This window comes from Eubalaena glacialis, chromosome 4 (genome assembly GCF_028564815.1).
Source record: "Eubalaena glacialis isolate mEubGla1 chromosome 4, mEubGla1.1.hap2.+ XY, whole genome shotgun sequence".
NCBI classification, from domain to species: Eukaryota; Metazoa; Chordata; class Mammalia; order Artiodactyla; family Balaenidae; genus Eubalaena; species Eubalaena glacialis.
In genome coordinates this window covers 179,383,564-179,401,316 of record NC_083719.1, presented here as the reverse complement: position 1 = coordinate 179,401,316, position 17,753 = coordinate 179,383,564, and the positions used below count along the sequence as shown (strand labels likewise).

General features: G+C 53.5%; 1 protein-coding gene across 3 annotated transcripts in view; it reads left to right on the top strand.

Moving 5' to 3' along the window:
- Nucleotides 1–17,753, top strand: part of CARM1 (coactivator associated arginine methyltransferase 1) — a 40,884-nt gene that overhangs the window by 18,228 nt on the left and 4,903 nt on the right. For all 3 annotated transcript variants that reach the window (XM_061190472.1, XM_061190471.1, XM_061190470.1), the window contains exons 2-8: nt 5,596–5,721; nt 8,030–8,136; nt 9,085–9,189; nt 11,038–11,148; nt 12,232–12,409; nt 14,562–14,652; nt 14,834–14,915. In XM_061190472.1, the coding sequence (XP_061046455.1) occupies nt 5,596–5,721; nt 8,030–8,136; nt 9,085–9,189; nt 11,038–11,148; nt 12,232–12,409; nt 14,562–14,652; nt 14,834–14,915 (800 nt within the window). The remainder of the gene's footprint in view (nt 1–5,595; nt 5,722–8,029; nt 8,137–9,084; nt 9,190–11,037; nt 11,149–12,231; nt 12,410–14,561; nt 14,653–14,833; nt 14,916–17,753) is intronic.

Sequence of the window (17,753 nt, the reverse complement as noted above, 5' to 3'; positions counted from 1 at the left end):
AGAGCTGAATGGGGCGAGGTGTGTGGGAAGCAGTGCAGGGCTTCCGTGCCCTTTTCGGGGGTGCCAACCCCCCAGCGCCTCCACGTGCTCGCCAACCCGGAAGCTCTCCTGAACCCTGTCCTTCTGGGGTTTTTTGGAGGCTGAGGAGGGGGGACTGAAAGTTGCAACCCTCTAATTTCTTGGTTGGTCCCCACATGGCTTTGTAAGTCCTATATCCTGGGGTGGTTGAAGGGGTGGGCTTCACATGAATCATAAAAGACACCTTTATCGCTCTTATCACTCGGGAAACTCCAAGAGTTTTAGGAGCTCTGTGCCAGGAACAGGGGCCAAATACATATGTATTATAAATCACCGTATTACCACCCCCCTTTCTCTCTGCTTTCCCACATGCTGTTTCCTCTCGCTGGAGCATTTGTTCCCAGTCTCTTTCCCTGGCTGGTCAGGTGCCATCTCTAGCCTCCCACGGTGCCCCTGTGCCCCTGGCCTCAGTGCCCCTCACATGGGGATCCTTATCACTCTGGCCACCCGGCTCTCCTCACACCCTCTGGGATGGGGAGGGTGTCTCCTCTCACGCCACTGCCGGGTTTGTAATAAAGTTTTATTGACACATAGCCATGTTCCTTTACATATTTTCTGGGTGGAGTTGAGTCACAGTAGCAGAGATTAAATGGCCTGAAAAGCTGAAAGTATCTATTTTCTGGTCTTTTACAGATAGAAGCCCAGAGAGGTGGTGCACACACTGGCTAGGAGCACAGACCTGGAGCCAGTTGGCTCAGCCCCTCGCTCTGTGACCATGAGCGAGATACCTAACCTGTCTGAGCCCCCTTTTCTCATTGGAGCCAGTGGGGGTGGTAGCAGTAGATACAGCGGTGCTGTGAGGGGTCCGTGGATAGCGCAGGAACAGAGCCTGGCACCTGGGAAGTTATTACTCACAGTCTGACCTCCCAGCCCCATCCCGGTCTCAGCAGGGTGTGAGTGGGTGGGTGCTGGGCCACGCTGCCTGAGGAAGCTCGGTGTTTGTGACTTGTATATTCAGGGGCCTTGCTCCCCAGGGAGCAAGACAGATGGGGTGGTTTTCCTAGCTCCCCCCACTGCACCCCGAGCTCTGCATTGCCTGTGGATTTGTCCCTGGCGATTCCGGCCCCTCGTCCCCTGGCCCCAGAGCCTGGGCGGGACAGACTTCGCAGTGTGGTGGCTGGGAGGCCAGCCCGGGGCGGCAGGCCGGGTCCAGGAACAGGGTGGACACGTTTGTGATGGCTGCGGCATGACTAATACTCCTTGGGCCGAGTTCGTTTCCCGTTCAGAGCCCGTCTTGGGTGAGCCTCTGCGGAGCCTGTTCACCGCTCAGCCCTCCCGTCCCATCACTGCAGGGAAGACGGACACCGGCTCTGCCCGACCTGGCTGCGGGGGGAACCCAGCACAGCCTCCGGGCCTGCAGCCCCCTTTGTGGTCGCCCCCAGTTAGAGCGACGCGGCAGTCTGCCAGCCCCTCTCCCGCTTCCTGTCCCCACCTCTCCGGGCCGTGTGCACGCAACAGCCCCCGAATGTGCCGGCTGGTGTGACCAGGGGAGAGAAGCCCTCTCCCAGGAACCCCTCCCCTGGGGCCCAGGAGGCAGGCTGCACCACCTGGCCGGGATAGGCCCAGTGCCACCACCTCTGCCCACTGTCCTGGGGGCCCCTCCCAGTGGGGGGGGAGAGGGGAACGGCGATCGCCCAAAGGTGCGGAGCCCTGCCCACTGGGGGCTGGGGCGCTGAGTGTGGCCAGGGGAAGGGGCTGGGGAACGGAGGTCCTTGACTGCCAGTCCGAGAGCTTGGACTTCTCCTGCGGCTTTAAAAGAGGTAGGAGCCTGGTCCGGCTTTTTAAAAAATTTTTTTTGGTGTGTCAGATATTTACCTAGCATCCCCTGTGTGCCAGGGACTGGTGTGACTTACACAAAGTGCTGGCACCATGGGCTTTGGTGGTCCCACCTGTGATGGGACAGCTCAGGTTGCCCTTAGCCCTGGCTTCCCTGGCCTGAGCCTCTGGATGCGGCCAAGCTTCCCTTAGCCACAGGTCCTTGTGGTCGCCTGCCTGGCGCCAGGTTGCAGGCGCTGCCTAGGGCAGCTGGTCGGGTTGCCAGGCTACTTTGTAAACAGGCCCTTCCTGGTCTGCTCGCTGCCACACAGGAGTAGCTGACAGATCGGCTTTATTTTCTGCCCCAGGAGTGGGCATGGGTACCACGTCAAGGTTTCGGGTCCCTTCCTGAGACCCATTTATAGCTGGACTTGGGAGCACCTTGTCTTGGGTCCCCTGTGAGTGCGGCGTGGCTGTGAGCCTGGGGCTGGCCTCCCAATCCGCTCTTCCCTCCTGCCCGCGGTCAGGAGGCTGCCTGTGCCCTGCTCCCCCCTCCGTCCAGGAGGTGGCACCTGGCGCCAGAGGTGGGAGGTCGTAGGGCAGAAACCCAGGCTGTGGCCCAGGCTTAGGGCTCAGACTAAAAAAGGGGAGAGCAAGGGGCCCAGCGGACACCCGTAGGCCCTTCATATCCAGATTCACCCATTGGGAACATTTTTCTTTTTCTATTGAGATAAAATTCACATAGCATAAAACAATTGAGTGGCATTTAGTGCACCCACAGTATCAGGTAACCATCACCTCTATTTCCAAAATATTTTCATCATCCAAAGAGAAAACCTTGTTTCCATTAAGCAGTCATTCCCCATTCTCTCACCCTCAGCCCGTGGCAACCACGAATTTTGTTTTCAGTCTCTATGAATTTACTGGTTCTGGATGTTCCATATAAGTGGGATCATATACCTGTGACCTTTTATGTCTGGCTTCTGTCACTCAGCATAATGTTTCTGAGGCTCATCAGTGGGTTGGGACTTCATTTCTTTTTATGGCTGAGTAATATTCCATTGTATGGATGGACCACATTTTGTTTATCCAGTCATCAGTTGATGGACATCTGAGTTGTTTCTACTTTTTGGCTGTTTTGAATAGTAACACTTTGAATATTTGCATCAAGTATTCATTTGAATACCAGCTTTCAATTCTTTGGGGTATATACCTACAAGTGGGATCGCTGAGTCAAATGGTAATTCTGTGCGGCTGTACCATTTTAAGTTCCCACCAGCAGGGTCTGAGGGATTCAATTTCTCGCCAGCACTTGTTATTTCCCCCTTTTTTGTTTAAAATTACAGCCATCCTGCTGGGTGTGCAGTGGTATCTAATTGTGGGTTTGAGTTTCAGGTCCCTAATGACTAATGATGACGTGCACCTTTTCACATGCTGGTCATTTGTATACCTTTGGAGAAACATCTCTTCAAGTCCTTTGCCCGTTTTTGAACTGGGTTATATTTTTGTTGTTAAGAGTTCTTTATATATTCTGGACAATAGATCCTTATCAGGTATATGATTTGTAAATATCTTCTTCCATTCTGTAGGTTGTCGTTTCGCTTTTTTGATATTGTCCTTTGATGCAAAAAGTTTATTTAAAATTTTTTTTTTTTTTTTGGCCATGCCGCATGGCTCTCGGGATCTTAGTTCCCCAACCAGGGAGCGAACCTGGGTCCCTGGCAGTGAAAGCACCGAGTCCTAACCACTGGACCGCCAGGGAATTCCCCAAAAAGTTTATAATTTTGATGAAGTCCAGTTTATGTAGTTTTTCTTTTGATACTCTTGCTTTTGGTGTCATATCTAGGAGTCCATTGCCAAATCCAAGGTCTCAGAGATTTACCCCTCTGTTTTCTCCTAGGAGTTTTATAGCTTTCACTCTTATGTTTAGGTCATTGATTAATTTGAGTCAGGTTTTATATATGGTGTGAGGGTAGGAGTCCAGCTTCATTCTCTTGTACAGGGAGACCCAGTTGTCCCAGCACCATTTGTTGAAGAGACTATTTTCTGCCCCTTGAATGTTCTCAGGACCCTTGTTAAAAAATCAATGGACTATACAGGACTTCCCTGGCGGTCCAGTGGTTAAGAATCTGTGCTTCCAAGGCAGGGGGCATGGGTTCGATCCCTGGTCGGGGAACGAAGATCCCACGTGCTGTGAGGCATGGCCAAAAAATAAAAAACAAACAAACAAAAAAATCAATTGACTATAAACATAGGGTCTATTCTGGACTCTAATTCTGTTGATGTCTATGTCTCTCCATTTGCCAATACTATTCTGTTTTGATTACCATACCTTCGTAGTGGGTTTTGAAATCGGGGAGTGTGAGTCTTCCAGCTTTGTTTTTTTTTTCCAAGATTGTTTTGGGTGTTATGAGGGTGATTGGGAACACTTTGCACATTTGTACTCATGCTTCTCTCTATAAATATATTTTGTCTTTGTTGTTGATTTGGTGAACCACTTGAAAGCAAGTTGCAGACATCACAAGAATTCACTTTCCTTCCATATGTATCTTTCAATAATAAGAACGTTCTTCTGCAGAATAATGCTCCTGTCACATCTAGATCATTTAAAGTTGTGGCTCCTGCAGTCCACACATTTCCCCACGTGTCCTTTGCAGCTGATGAACGGTGTTCATTAGGCTGCAGTCCAGGACCACACCTGGCGTTTGACGGTCACGTCTCTTTGGTCTCCTTCACTCCGGAATACTTCCCAGCAATTTTTGCCTTTCCTGACTTTGACCGTTTTGAGGCAACCAGGGAAGTTGTCTTGCAGACGGCCCTGTGATCTGGCACTGTCTGTTGTCCCCTCGTGATGGGACCAGGGTGTCTGTCCCGCTGCCCCACATCCGGGCTACAGCATCGGGTCGGTTTGTCTCCTGGTGATGCCGTGTCTCACGGTTCGGCTGAGGTGGGGTGCGCCATGCTTGTTGAGTGAATGACTAGTAACAGTAGTATTGGCGGGCGTGGGGATGCAGTGCTTCCTGTATGCGTGTGTTGGGCCCGACCCCTGCCCCACCGTTAGTCCCGCTTGACAGATGAGAAAACTGAGGACTCAGACCTGCCCTGGTGACACACTAAGTGGAGTAGGCGGGGCATGAACACGGGCCGTCAGGCTCCCGTGGCCACACTCAAAATACATGCAAGAAGGAAGGGGCTCAGCGGGAGGAAGCAGAGGTGCCAGTGGCATTTCTTTCTTGACCCCCGCCCACCCCTGCTCAGCTCTGAAGGCCGACGACGCCCCCATGTGACACGGAGGGGCTGGTGGCTGAAGGCCCGACTCCCTCAGCTGGGCCTGGGCTGCCCGCTGGGTTCCCGTGACCCTCTGAGCCTGCCAGACTTGCCCTTCTCTCCCCTGTGTCTTCCCACCTCAGTGCCCAGGAGCGACACGGGGTCTGGCACCAGCAGGTGCTCCGTGAGGGAACGTCCTGGCACAGGTGCCCCCCTGGGCCCCCCAGTGCCTGGCAACTCCCTGTCCCCCCACCTCAGCCCCGGTTGCCCTGTGGACAACTGTCCTCTCCTGCTGGACAGACTGCATCCTGTATCCCTGCTGGGGATGCTGATCAGCCACCGCCTCGTCCTCAGCGTAGGCTGGGCAGGCAGAGCACATGGCAGCGCTTGTGGGGCGGGTGTTGGGGCACCCTGGAAGAATCTGGGGTGCCGTGAGTTGGGGGGGGAGGTGGCCCCGGGACCTGGCGGCTCACGCCCGCCTCCCTCCTCTCGCAGATGAAGACGTCTGTGTGTTCAAGTGCTCGGTGTCCCGGGAGACGGAGTGCAGCCGTGTGGGCAAGCAGTCCTTCATCATCACCCTGGGCTGCAACAGCGTCCTCATCCAGTTCGCCACGCCCAGCGGTACGTCTCCCTTCTGTCCCAGCAGCACACGGAGCGCCCAGAGCCAGGGGGCTTAGGCTCTCAGCTGTGGCGGGCGGGGGACCTGGAGCCCGGGTAAATCATAGCCCATTCATCTGACCCAGCGAATGCCCCGCCAACATCAGAAATATTCCCAAATGGAAATATGTCCACGGTAAGAGTATGTGCTCGCTGCCTGGACACTCTGCCCCAGACCTCGCCGGCTCCTTTGGGTCCTTCTGGGCTCTGCTTATATGTCCCCTCCTCTGAGAGGCCTGTCCTGACCTGCCCACACCCCAGGCCTCTTGGAGGAGCCGGTCAGATGGGGGTCAGGGGCCCAGCCCTCCCGCAGCAGTGGATGGGGTGAGACAAGGTCCTGAGGTTGGCAGAGGCTTTGTTCCGAGTGCAGAGGAGACTCTGGAGGGTTCTAAGCAGACCCATCTGGGGGACACACGAGCAGGGCTTGCGGAGCCCCAGGCGAGTGCTGCTGGTGGCTCTGGGTGGGGGTCAGCAGTGGAGGTGGTGAGCCGCCCTGGGCTGGAGACCCCTCGAAGGGTCCAGCAACCGGACTTGGTCCCTGCAGAGCCGAAGTCAGTGGGCCTGGTGGTCGGCGCAGGGGCTGGGGCAGGAGAGCCCAGGATGGAGAGGCCGCCTGCCCATGGCTGCCCCCAGCTTCCCCAGAGCCCTCTTACTTGTCTCAGTGCCCCCGATGGAGAGAGGAGGCTCCCCCAGCCCAGACCCTCAGGACTGCCCGCCCTCAAGTGGCCTGGCTTCAGAGCTGAGAGATGCCGGGCTGGGAGAAAGCAGCCAGGTGGCTGACCACCTCCCGCCAGGAGCTCCACATTCCGTTTCCTTCTTTATACAAAATCAATCCCAATTCAATGTTAAAAAAAATAAGTTACAGAAACACCACCAGGGTTATCATTAAGAGTTGATGTTTTAGATCCGCCTGGTCTTTTTCTGCTTCATGGATAGTTATATTCTGATTTTTTTCCTTTCAATCCTATCAGTTTCTTAAATTGTGGTCAAGTATACATAGCAACAGTTCTACCATGTTAATAACCCTTTTTGAGTGTACATTACAGTGGTATTAGGTATATTCATATTGTGCAACCATCACCACCATCCAGCTCCAGAACTGTTTTATCTTCCCAAACTGTATATTTTTAAGATATTGTCTTTTAGGTGTCTTTTTTTTTTTTAATTTATTTTTGGCTGCATTGGGTCTTCATCGCTTCACGTGGGCTTTCTCTAGTTGTGGTGAGCGGGGGCTGCTCTTCATTGCAGTGCACGGGCTTCTCATTGCGGTGGCTTCTCTTGTTGCAGAGCACGGGCTCTAGGTGCGTGGGCTCAGTAGTTGTGGCGCGAGGGCTCAGTAGTTGTGGTGCGCAGGCTCAGTAGTTGTGGCGCATGGGCTTAGTTGCTCCGCGGCATGTGGGATCTTCCCGGATCAGGGATCGAACCTGTGTCCCCTGCGTTGGCAGGCGGATTCTTAACTACTGCGCCACCAGGGACGTCCTGTCTTTTAGTTAATTGTGTTAAAATACGCCTAACGTAAAATCTACCATCAACCATTTTCAAGTGTCCAGGTTCCAGAGGTGTTAAAGCACATTCACCTTGTTGTGCAGCCATCTCCACCGTGCATCTCCATCATCCATTTTCATCTTCCTAAACTGAAGCTCTGTTCCCATTAAACACTAACTCCCCCTCCCCCTCCCTGTCCCCTCCAGCCCCTGGCCCCCACCATCCTATCTGTCTTCATGATTTTGTTTTGCTTCTTTTTCTTGATGCAGTTTAGTGGTCTGTGTTAATAAACATAGTTCATTTGCCACGTAACATCTGGTCCTGCAGACCCCTGGTGACTGGTTCTGTCATGTGCTTCTCAGTGTCCACTGGGGTCCATCCAGTCCCCTCTGACTGGACACTGGGGTGGCGTCCCTGTGTCCACTTGCCACCCACAGACACTGCCGTGAGCTGTGGGTGGACCCACGGGTATTTGCTGGGGCGAGTCCCAGAGACTTGACGGCCGGGTCATCCTTTGAAGGCTTTGGCCAAGCTGCCCTTTGGCGAAGCAGCGCCAGCCGCGTGGAGCACGCTCGCCCCTGACACCTGCCTTCTCCCGTGCCAGTCACCAAGAGGCAGGCTTGGCTGCCCTTCTTCTTTTCCTTACTCTTCAACATTTGTGTGTATGTGTATGTGTGTGTGGGGGTTTCAGATCACTCATGCTCAAGGTAGAAAAGTCGGGGTGCACGCCTAGACAGAGCCCGCCACCCCTGAGCCGGCCACACATGACCTGGCTTCCCCCTTCCAGATTTCTGTTCCTTCTATAACATCCTGAAAACCTGCCGGGGCCACACCCTGGAGCGGTCGGTGTTCAGTGAGCGCACGGAGGAGTCCTCTGCTGTGCAGTATTTCCAGGTGGGTACATACTGCCTGGGCCAGGCTGCTGCCCCCGGTGGCCCCCAGAGGCCGCGCGGCACAGGGCAGGCCCACCCGGGTTCATGTCCTGGCTCTGCCCCTTACTCGCTGAGTAACCTTGGGCAGGTTTCCTCCGCTTGCTGGGCCTCAGTTTCCTCATCTGTGAAACAGAGATGCCAGTGCCTGCCTACGAGGGTTGCTGGAAGGATTTGAGTGCAGGTGAAGCTCAGGTCCACAGGCATTTTGAGTAATGATAGCATAGTTACCGTGTCCTGAACACGTAGGGCATGCCAGCCACTGGCCCCAGCGCTTTGACACGTACGGAAGCACTTGAACCCTCCCAACAACTCTAGGAGGTAAGTACTATTGTTGTCCCCATTTTACAGATGAGAAAACTGAGGCTCAGAGAGGTTAAGTGACTTGCTCCAAGTCACACAGCTATTATGCAACAGAGCCAAGATGGGAAGCCAGGTCTGCCTGATGCCAAAGCCTGTGCCCCTGCCCAGGTGCCACGCTGCCTCCCGATCGCCTGTTGTCTTACAAAGAGACCCCACAGCACCTCACCTGCCTGGCGCTCTGAGTTCTAGGGTTCTGTTTGATCCACTCCTCCACTTCTTTGGGGCCCCTAAGATGGGGCAGGTGGCCCTTGATCCCAGAATCCTGCGTGTGGCATATCCTGAGTTCTCCTGGGTTGCTTCCAGGACCAGGTATCAACCAACTGTGTCCTTTGGCCACGGTGACGGTGGTGGTGTCCTCCCTGGGGGCTGCCTCTAGCTTCCAGCTCCCTCTACTGGAGCAGGTAGCAGGGGAGTCCAGGCCAGCAGAGGGGGTGCGGCCTCCCCAGGGAGATCTCTGCCCGAAGTGGACCCTTCTCTGCCACAGGGTCGGCCAGGGCCTCGGCCATCTGTCTGCTGCGTGCCCTGTGCCATTGGCATGTCTCTGTTCCAGTTTTATGGCTACCTGTCCCAGCAGCAGAACATGATGCAGGACTATGTGCGGACAGGCACTTACCAGCGCGCGATCCTGCAGAACCACACGGACTTCAAGGACAAGGTGAGCGGGGCCGGCTGCCTCCACCCTGCTGCCTTCCTCCCTCTCCCTCAGGCTCCGTGCCCGCCTCACTGGCTCAGTAGCCTCTATTTTTTTTTTTTCCCCCCCTTTGTTCATTGATTTTATCTTTAATTTTTTCAGATTGCAAAAGCAAAATCTACTTTTTGTAGAAGCCCAGTGTGTATCAGATGGGCATGAAAGGCCTCTGTCATTTCCCTCCAGAATGACCACTGCCAACAGTAAAGCTCTCTTCTTCCAAAATTTTCCCCATGCATATACCAGCATATATATTTTAGGGTTATAATCTTTTAAAAATACAGATATACAAAATAGGACTGTATTCTACATTCGCTTCCTGCAAAATACTTTTCCCCCACTTAATGTTGTGTCTTGGCATGTACTGTTAAGTTACGTGGATGTAGTGTAATCTAGTCACTTCCCTAGTTCCTTTTAAAATCTTTTTACTGTTACCAAGTAGTGAGCAGTTGACCCTTGAACAGCATGGGTTTGAACTGCACTGGTCCACTTATATGCAGACTGTTTTCGATAGATATGAGCAACTGTGCTACATGATCCACAGTTGGTTGAATCTACGGCTGCAGCCCCGTAGATATGGCGGGCCAACTGTATGGTTACACTCGGCTTTTCTACTGGGTGGTGGGGTTGGCGTCGTCCCTGACTCCCGCGTTGTTCGAGGATCAACTATATACTCGTGATTAAAAAGAGACCAGAGTATATATATTCGGAGGTGAAATTTTATTCTGTTCTCTTCCCATGGCCTAGAGTTTGTTTTTCCTTTTTAACCACTTGAAAGCTTGTGGTTTTCTCGACATATCTAGGGGACTCTCCACATGATCCACGTGGATCTATTTCATCTGGCGCCTTGGTGATGCCCTCCCCCAGCATTGCTGAGAATCCCCTCAGGTGACTGAGCCTCCCGGTCCCAGGGCCTGAGCCCCACAGGCTGGGAAGGAGTCATCCTCGACACAGCGGCCATCCCTATGCCCTGACGGCTGGCGTGGGCAGCGTTGGGGCAGTGCTTGGGGCCCGGGAAGCCCATGTCCCTTCAGCGAAGCCTCTTCCAGCTCTCCCAGGACGCAGATCCATTTCCTAGTTCATCTAGAGCTCTGAGAGGCACCCGAGGCCCTCCCACCCGACAGCACCAGCGCCCCTGCCGGGCGCTCGCCCTGTGCCCCACCGCCGTGCCCAGAGCAGGCCTCCTTTAGCGCCTGTGCACCAGAAACGTTTATCCTGATTCCGCTTGTGCGCAGAAGCAGTCAGACGAATCCAGAGTGTGGGACAGTCTACCACACACTAGCCGGGACTCCTCCCAGAGCCTGTGCTCTGGGGCCCAGCAGCCCTGGAGAGGGCACCCGAGTGGGAGCTGTCCCCAGGGCTCTTCCCAGGTTGCGGGGTTGCCCTGTGGGGCCTGGGGTGGGAGGCTGCCCTCCTCCTGCTGGCCGCGTGGCCCTGGCCAGTCAGCCCTGCGTCTCAGTGGTTCTGCTGCGGGGCTCAGAGGTGTCCTTACCTAGTGAGCACTCATTCCCACGTGCTGCATAGACAGCGCACACCATTCCTTCTTGAATCGGGTCTGAGAGTGTGTACTGGTCTTAACATCCTAGCTGTCCTCAGAAGTCCCACTCTACCACCTTTGGATCCAAACTGCAGGCTCCTATGGCTCTCAGAAAGCACCCTCGTGGGCAGCTGGCCGTGTAGAGGGGAAGCAGGCCGCAGGGCGGAGAGCGTGCTCCGTGGGTGGCTCTGTGGGGAGGGAGCGCCCCGTGACACACACATCTTTACGACCACGTCACTTTACCACTAATTTGTCCTCACTGCCCCCTCCTCCCTCAGATTGTTCTTGACGTTGGCTGCGGCTCTGGGATCCTGTCGTTTTTCGCCGCCCAGGCTGGAGCGAGGAAGATCTATGCGGTGGAAGCCAGCACCATGGCCCAGCACGCCGAGGTCAGTGGCCCACGGGGGCTCAACCTGTCTCCGTGCCCCAGCTCTGTGCCTGCTCCAGCCTGGGGAAGCCAGCCCTGCTGGGAGCCCCCAGGAGACCTGACCCCTGGGTCCAGGGGAGCCTGGGAATGTCATCCTCTACTTTGGTCTCTTGTCCCCGAAACTGAGTGGTTTCAGGGGGAGGGGCTTGCTGGGCCTGAGGTAGTCTCCCTTCCATGACGGGTGGTGGCCCAATGGGTTCAGGGGTGATTTGGGGTCTTCAGGGGCTTGATGGCCTGGTGCTTCAGGGTCTGGACTGTGCAGTCACACAGACCAGGGTGGGATCTCGGCCCGGGGCAAGCCGTCCACCTCTCTGAGCCCCACTTGAGAGGTGGATGACAACAGGATTTCATTTCGTCAATTGATGCTTTTTTTGGCACTGAAGCCCTCATCACAAAGTTTAAAACCTAAAAGCTACAAAGGTAAACAGTGAGGATGCTTCCCTCCCCCACCTCTGGCTCCCAACCACCTAGATCCCCCCCACTGGAGGGAGAGAGACGGATGTGGAAGCTCCCCAGAGCCACTCCATGAGCCCCTATGGGCTTCTCCACCCGCCAGCTCCCACACGAATGTACACGCCACCGTCTCGCACCTGGCTCTGCTCTCTTTACGATACATCTGGGATATGTCTGTGTCATCATGTAAAGAGCTTCCTCACTCTTTCTAGTGGTTGCAGAGCATCCCTTTGCCAGGACGGACCATTGTGTGTTGAGACACAGGATGTAATTGACACTGAGGCTGCTTCTCAGTCTGTAGCACAAACGCTGCACCGAATCCCCTGTACACGTGTCCCCTCTCCATGTGAGGTTACGTCTGTAGGGCAGATTCCTAGCACTGGAATCGCTGGGTCGGAAGGTGTGTCCAGGTTTAGCTTTGGTGGCTGTAGCAAGGCCTACTTGTCCTCGTCCCCAAGGTGACATCAGGAGGCTGCAGAGCTGCAGGAGGGGCGACCCGACAGGGAGGCAGAGGGGAATCTGGTGGCCGAGTGTGGACGGAGGCCCTCCCCCGCGAGGACCCCCGTGACCCCTGTGGCTCGCCCACCCTCAGGTCTTGGTGAAAAGTAACAACCTCACGGACCGCATCGTGGTCATCCCCGGGAAGGTGGAGGAGGTCTCGCTCCCCGAGCAGGTGGACGTCATCATCTCGGAGCCCATGGGCTACATGCTCTTCAACGAGCGCATGCTCGAGAGCTACCTCCACGCCAAGAAGTACCTGAGGCCTGGGGGTGAGTGTCCCTGCCGGCGCGGGCCACTGCCTGGGTGGGCGTTCCCTGGGCCCGAGGCCAGGGGTGCGCCCCCGGGGGCCCCTTCAGAGAGCTCCTGGCTGCCGCTTAGTCAGCACGGGTGTGGTTCAGCTCCCCACTGGCCTGAGCTGGTGGCCTGGGGTACAGAGGGCATCTGGGCCTTCACCCCCGCTCCCTACCTGGACCTGACCTCAGCTGGCTGGGCCCCAAACGAGGCCACGTGTCCACTTGCCCGGCCTGCTCGGACAGGGTACGGAGGGGCTCCCCTCAGGCCCGCGGAGAGCCACTGGGCTGCCTCTGGCATCTCATGGCCCATGGGGGACAGTGTCTGGCTGGTCTGTGGTCGGAGCAGGACATGTTCTGTGGCCGGCGCCTTCCCCGAGGAACTGCCCTGTGGTCTTCATTCCTAGCACTGTAGACCTTGCCCTCAGCCTGACGGACTCCTGCGCTCATCACCATGGGGTGGGGTGTGTGTGTGTGTGTGTGTGTGTGTGTGTGTGTGTTTGTGTGTGTGTGGGATGGGGGTTCTTGTGCACTGGGGGGCAGCTGATGTCTGTGGTCTCCTGTCTGTGTCACTACCTGCCTGTCTGTGCTCTGGGGTCATTGGGTCACTGTTGACACCTGCCCATCTGTGTCACTGGTGGTCTGGTCTGTGCGGGGCCCTGAACATCTGCCGACGTGTCCGTTTCTCTGCTCAGTTCTGGGCACGTTCTCAGTATTTCTGTACAGGAAAGGGGCTGTGTGTGTGTGTGCGTGTGGTACAAGACGACGCCCGCCAGGGCAGAGCACGGGAGGCCCGTGCACTTGCAGGCCCCGTGGAGGGCAGGGGAGGAGTTGGTCTGTGGGGAAGGGCCTGCCTCAGGCTCCACTCTGGGAGGTGGGAGGTAGGAGGTGGCTGCCATTCCCCACAGCTCTGTCCTGCGATCCAGGTGTGTGGGAAGCCAGGCTGCTCCAAGGCTTGTCCTAGACCTGCTCTCATGCTCTGCCCTGTTGATGGGCCAAGCTAGCTGGGCGGTGGGGTCGGGGGGGCGGTGGGAGTTGTGGGGGGTGGTGAGCAGCAGCCCCAGCAGGGTGTGGGCTCCTCCTTATGGGACGGAAGGACAGACAGGAGTCAGGCTCTGGTGGGCAGCTGCACACTCACCCCACTGGTCAAGCAGCCTGTCCAGGATCAGGCCTGGGGCTAATCTCTTCCCCTTCAGCCTGCATGAGTGTGGCTTCATTCCATCTCAGGAAGCTCTTTCGGGGGATTAAGGGAACCCTCCCCGCAGCTGCACAGTTTTAGGTGCCTTCAGGGCTGGGGGCACTTTTCCATGATGCTCCGGGGGGCTGATGGGCTCCTCCTGGGCAGGGGGCCTGGCTTGTGGCCTCTGGGCCAATGAGCCCCCTCCCTTCTCCACCCCAGTGGCTGCAGCTGAAGGAAGGCTTGAGAAGGCAGATTCCCAGCACCTCAGGGACTCTCCCCTGGAATAAGAGGGAGGGAGGGAGGCCCACATCTGGAGGCCAGGTGACTTGGGGCCCTAGACTCTCGAAGTAGGCGGGGCCTCCTGAGCCCTGGCTCTCCTTGCCACTGGCTCTGACTCATCTGTCTGTTCCTTGAGTCCCCCTCCCATTTCAGGCCATGCAAGTGGTCCACCCTGCCTGCCAGAGCCTGGGCGGTCCTGTGGTGGGGATTCAGCTGGGCCCCGTGATGCCATAGCCTGGGGCTCACCCTTGCTCTGTCCACAGCACTTTCCTTTGCTTTCCCTGCTGCACGCCTATCCGAGAGACACTGTCTGGCTGACGGAGCAGGGCCCTTGGAGGCCTGGCCACACCCCAGGCACTGTTTACTTACCCCTGAGGCTCTGGCAGGTGCTTTCCTGTCTCCCAGCCCTTGTAATGGGACTTGAGGCCAGGCCCCCCTGCCTCCCTGGCTAGCTGTACAGGTTTAGTGAGGAGGTGCATGTCAAGTATTCAGTGGCCGCTGGCAGAGTAGGTGCTCAGTATCTCTTCATTGCATGAGTGCATGAATGAGTGAATGATGAGTGAGAGGCTGGGAAGGCCCAGAGCTGGGGTCCTGGGGCCCTTTGGAGGCTCTGCCAGGTCCTGCTGGATGTCCCACCCTGACGCCAGCACCACTCCCTGCCCCCACTCCCAGGAAACATGTTCCCCACCATTGGTGATGTCCACCTCGCACCCTTCACGGATGAACAGCTCTACATGGAGCAGTTCACCAAGGCCAACTTCTGGTGAGTGTGCCCCTGGGTGTCCTGCCTTCTCAGGGATGGCCCCACCTTTCTCTTATTCCTTATCCTCAGTAGGACCTAAAAGACTTGGGCTGGATGAGGGCCAGCTGGGAGAGAAGGCAGGCTGCCCCAACTGTGTCCTGCTGCTGGTGACCTTGCCATGGGGGGTGGGGGCTTTCTGCAGGTACCAGCCATCCTTCCATGGAGTGGACCTGTCAGCTCTCCGAGGTGCTGCGGTGGACGAGTATTTCCGGCAGCCTGTGGTGGTGAGTGGGGGCACCCAGGGCACTCACTACCACAGTAGCACTGGGCATGGCCCTCCTCTGGGGTGACAGGAGAGGGGCATGGGCTTTCCTGTAAGGCCTTATGCAAGCTGTGCAGCACTAGGCAGGCCACCGTTGCTCTCTGAGCTTCTGCCCCTGCGCGGAGCTCTCACACAGGGATGTTGGGAATTAAGTAGCAATGCATGTAGAGTGCTTAGCGCATAGTAAGCATGCAGTAACGTGTTTACTGTCATTAGATGAATTGATCCTTGGTGAACTGATTTGATTAATTTTTAATTATTGAGATTTTTGAACTGATGTATAGACCCATGGTTCAAAAATCAAAGAAGTATAAAAGTGGAAAGCCTCCCTACTTCCATCTCCAGCCACACAGTTCTTTTTCCTATAGGCAAACAGTCTTTGTTGTGTATTCTTCTAGAAGTCTTATATCTAAATGTGCATATACAAGTATACATATATTTAACCTTTTTTCCTTTCAAAGTATAGCATAATCAATATATTGTTCTGTCTTAGTTTGTCTGTGTTCAGAGGATATACACTGTATGATTTTGGTCCTTTGAAATTTGTTGAGAGCTGCTTTATGCCCAGTATGTGGTCTCTCTTGGTTTATGTTCCCTCTGTACTTGAGAAAAATGTATACCAATCACTTGTTGTGTACATTGTTATATTAATATCAATTCGGTCACGTTTGTTAATCAAGTTGGTCAAGTCTTCTCTATCTGTACTGTTTTTTTTGGTCTGCTTTTCCTATCTATTACTGATTGTAGATTTATTTTTCCATTTAGTTCTGATAGTTTTTGCCTTATTTTTTTTTGACATTACTGTTATTAGGTGCATACAGGTTTAGGATTATTTTTATATCTTCCTGTTGGATTGATCCTTTTGTCACTATAACAAGTGTCTTTTTTTATCTCTAGTAATACTTCTTGCCTTACAGTCTTTTTTTTTTTTTTTTTAGTTTATTTATTTATTTATTTATGGCTGCGTTGGGTCTGCATTGCTGTGCGCGGGCTTTATCTAGTTGCAGCGGGCGGGGGCTACTCTTCGTTGTGGTGCACGGGCTTCTCATTGTGGTGGCTTCTCTTGTTGCAGAGCACGGGCTCTAGAGCGCACGGGCTCGGTAGTTGTGGCGCACGGGCTTAGTTGCTCCGCGGCATGTGGGATCTTCCCGGCCCAGGGCTCGAACCCGTGTCCCCTGCGCTGGCAGGCGGATTCTTAACCACCACGCCACCATGGAAGTCCTTACAGTCTATTTTTTTCTGACGATAGTTTAGCTACTCAGGCTCTCTTTGGTTAATCTTTATAGGATACATATTTTCATCCTTCTACTTTCAGCCTTTTTATAACCTTATTACTTAAGGTTTACCTCATGTAAATATCATATATTTGGGTTTTGTTTTTTAACCAGACTGACAGATTTTTGTCTTTTAATTAGAATATTTAGACCATTTATATTTAATGTGATTACAGGTCTTTATGGCTATAAATGTATCATTTTACTATTTTTCTATTTATCCTATTGTTTCTTTTTAACTCTTTTCTTGCTTTCGTTTTAATAAGGTATATATTATTTTTCCCCCTCTTGATTGTCTTTCACTAGTTTTGGGAGACTCTAGGGCAGCAGCTCTCTTTTTTTTTTTCTTAATTAATTAATTAATTTATTTTTGGCCACATTGGGTCTTTGTTGCTGCACGTGGGCTTTCTGTAGTTGCAGTGAGTGGGGGCTACTCTTCATTGCGGTGTGCTGGCTTCTCTCGTTGCAGAGCACGGGCTCTAGGTGCACAGGGTTTCAGTAGTTGTGCCTCACGGGCTCAGTAGTTGTGGCACACGGGCTTAGTTACTCCGCGGCATGTGGGATCTTCCCGGACCAGGGCTTGAACCCACGTCCCCTGCGTTGGCAGGAGGACTCAACCACTGCACCACCAGGGAAGCCCAGCATCTCTAAACACTACCTCTGCCCCATTCTCTTTCTTCTTTTGGAACTCTGATTATGTATACATTAGACCTTTTCACCATTTCTCAGATGATTCTTATACTCTTTTCTATACTTATATTTTTCTATCCCAATTGCATAATTTTCATGTTTTCTCCTTATCCATCTCCCAGTTCCAATCCTCTCATCACTATGTCTAATCTGAATTTCTTTTTTGTTTTTGGAAAAAAAATTTTTTTTTGTGATGAGAACTTTTAGGATTTACTCTCCTAACAACTTGCATGTATAACGTACAGCAGAGTTAATTATATTTATCATGGTGTACATTCCATCCCTAGTACTTACTTATCTTATAACTAGAAGTTTGTAGTTCCTTTTGACTGCCCATCCAATTCCTCCTCCCCCCTTGGTTTTCTAAAATTTCAGTTCTAGAGTTTCATTTTGCTTATTTTTTTATTATTTCAGTTCTCTGTGAAATTTGTTCACCTTTTTTCCTTAAACATGTTAATTCTAAGTCTCTGATCACTTTTAGTATCTGGATAAGTGGTAAGTGTATTTCTGTTTTTTCTTCTCTTGGTTTTTGGTACTTTGGTTCTGTCTCTTGGTATGCCTGGTCATTGAATGCCAGAATGAAAAATTATAGAGGCTCTGGATGATGTTTTTCTTTCCAAGGATTCGTTTTTGTTCAGGCAAGAAGCCATAATGACAGATTACCTTGGTCCTATGAGGCATTTAAGACATTTGGAGGTTGCTTTTCAGACTCTGCTTAACTGGCATATTGCCCGGCTTCCCTGTAAGGCAGCAGTTCTCAAACATTTTCGTCTCAGGACCCTTTTACATTCTCAAAAATGTAGGATCCCAAAGAAGTTTTGTGTGCATTGTATTGA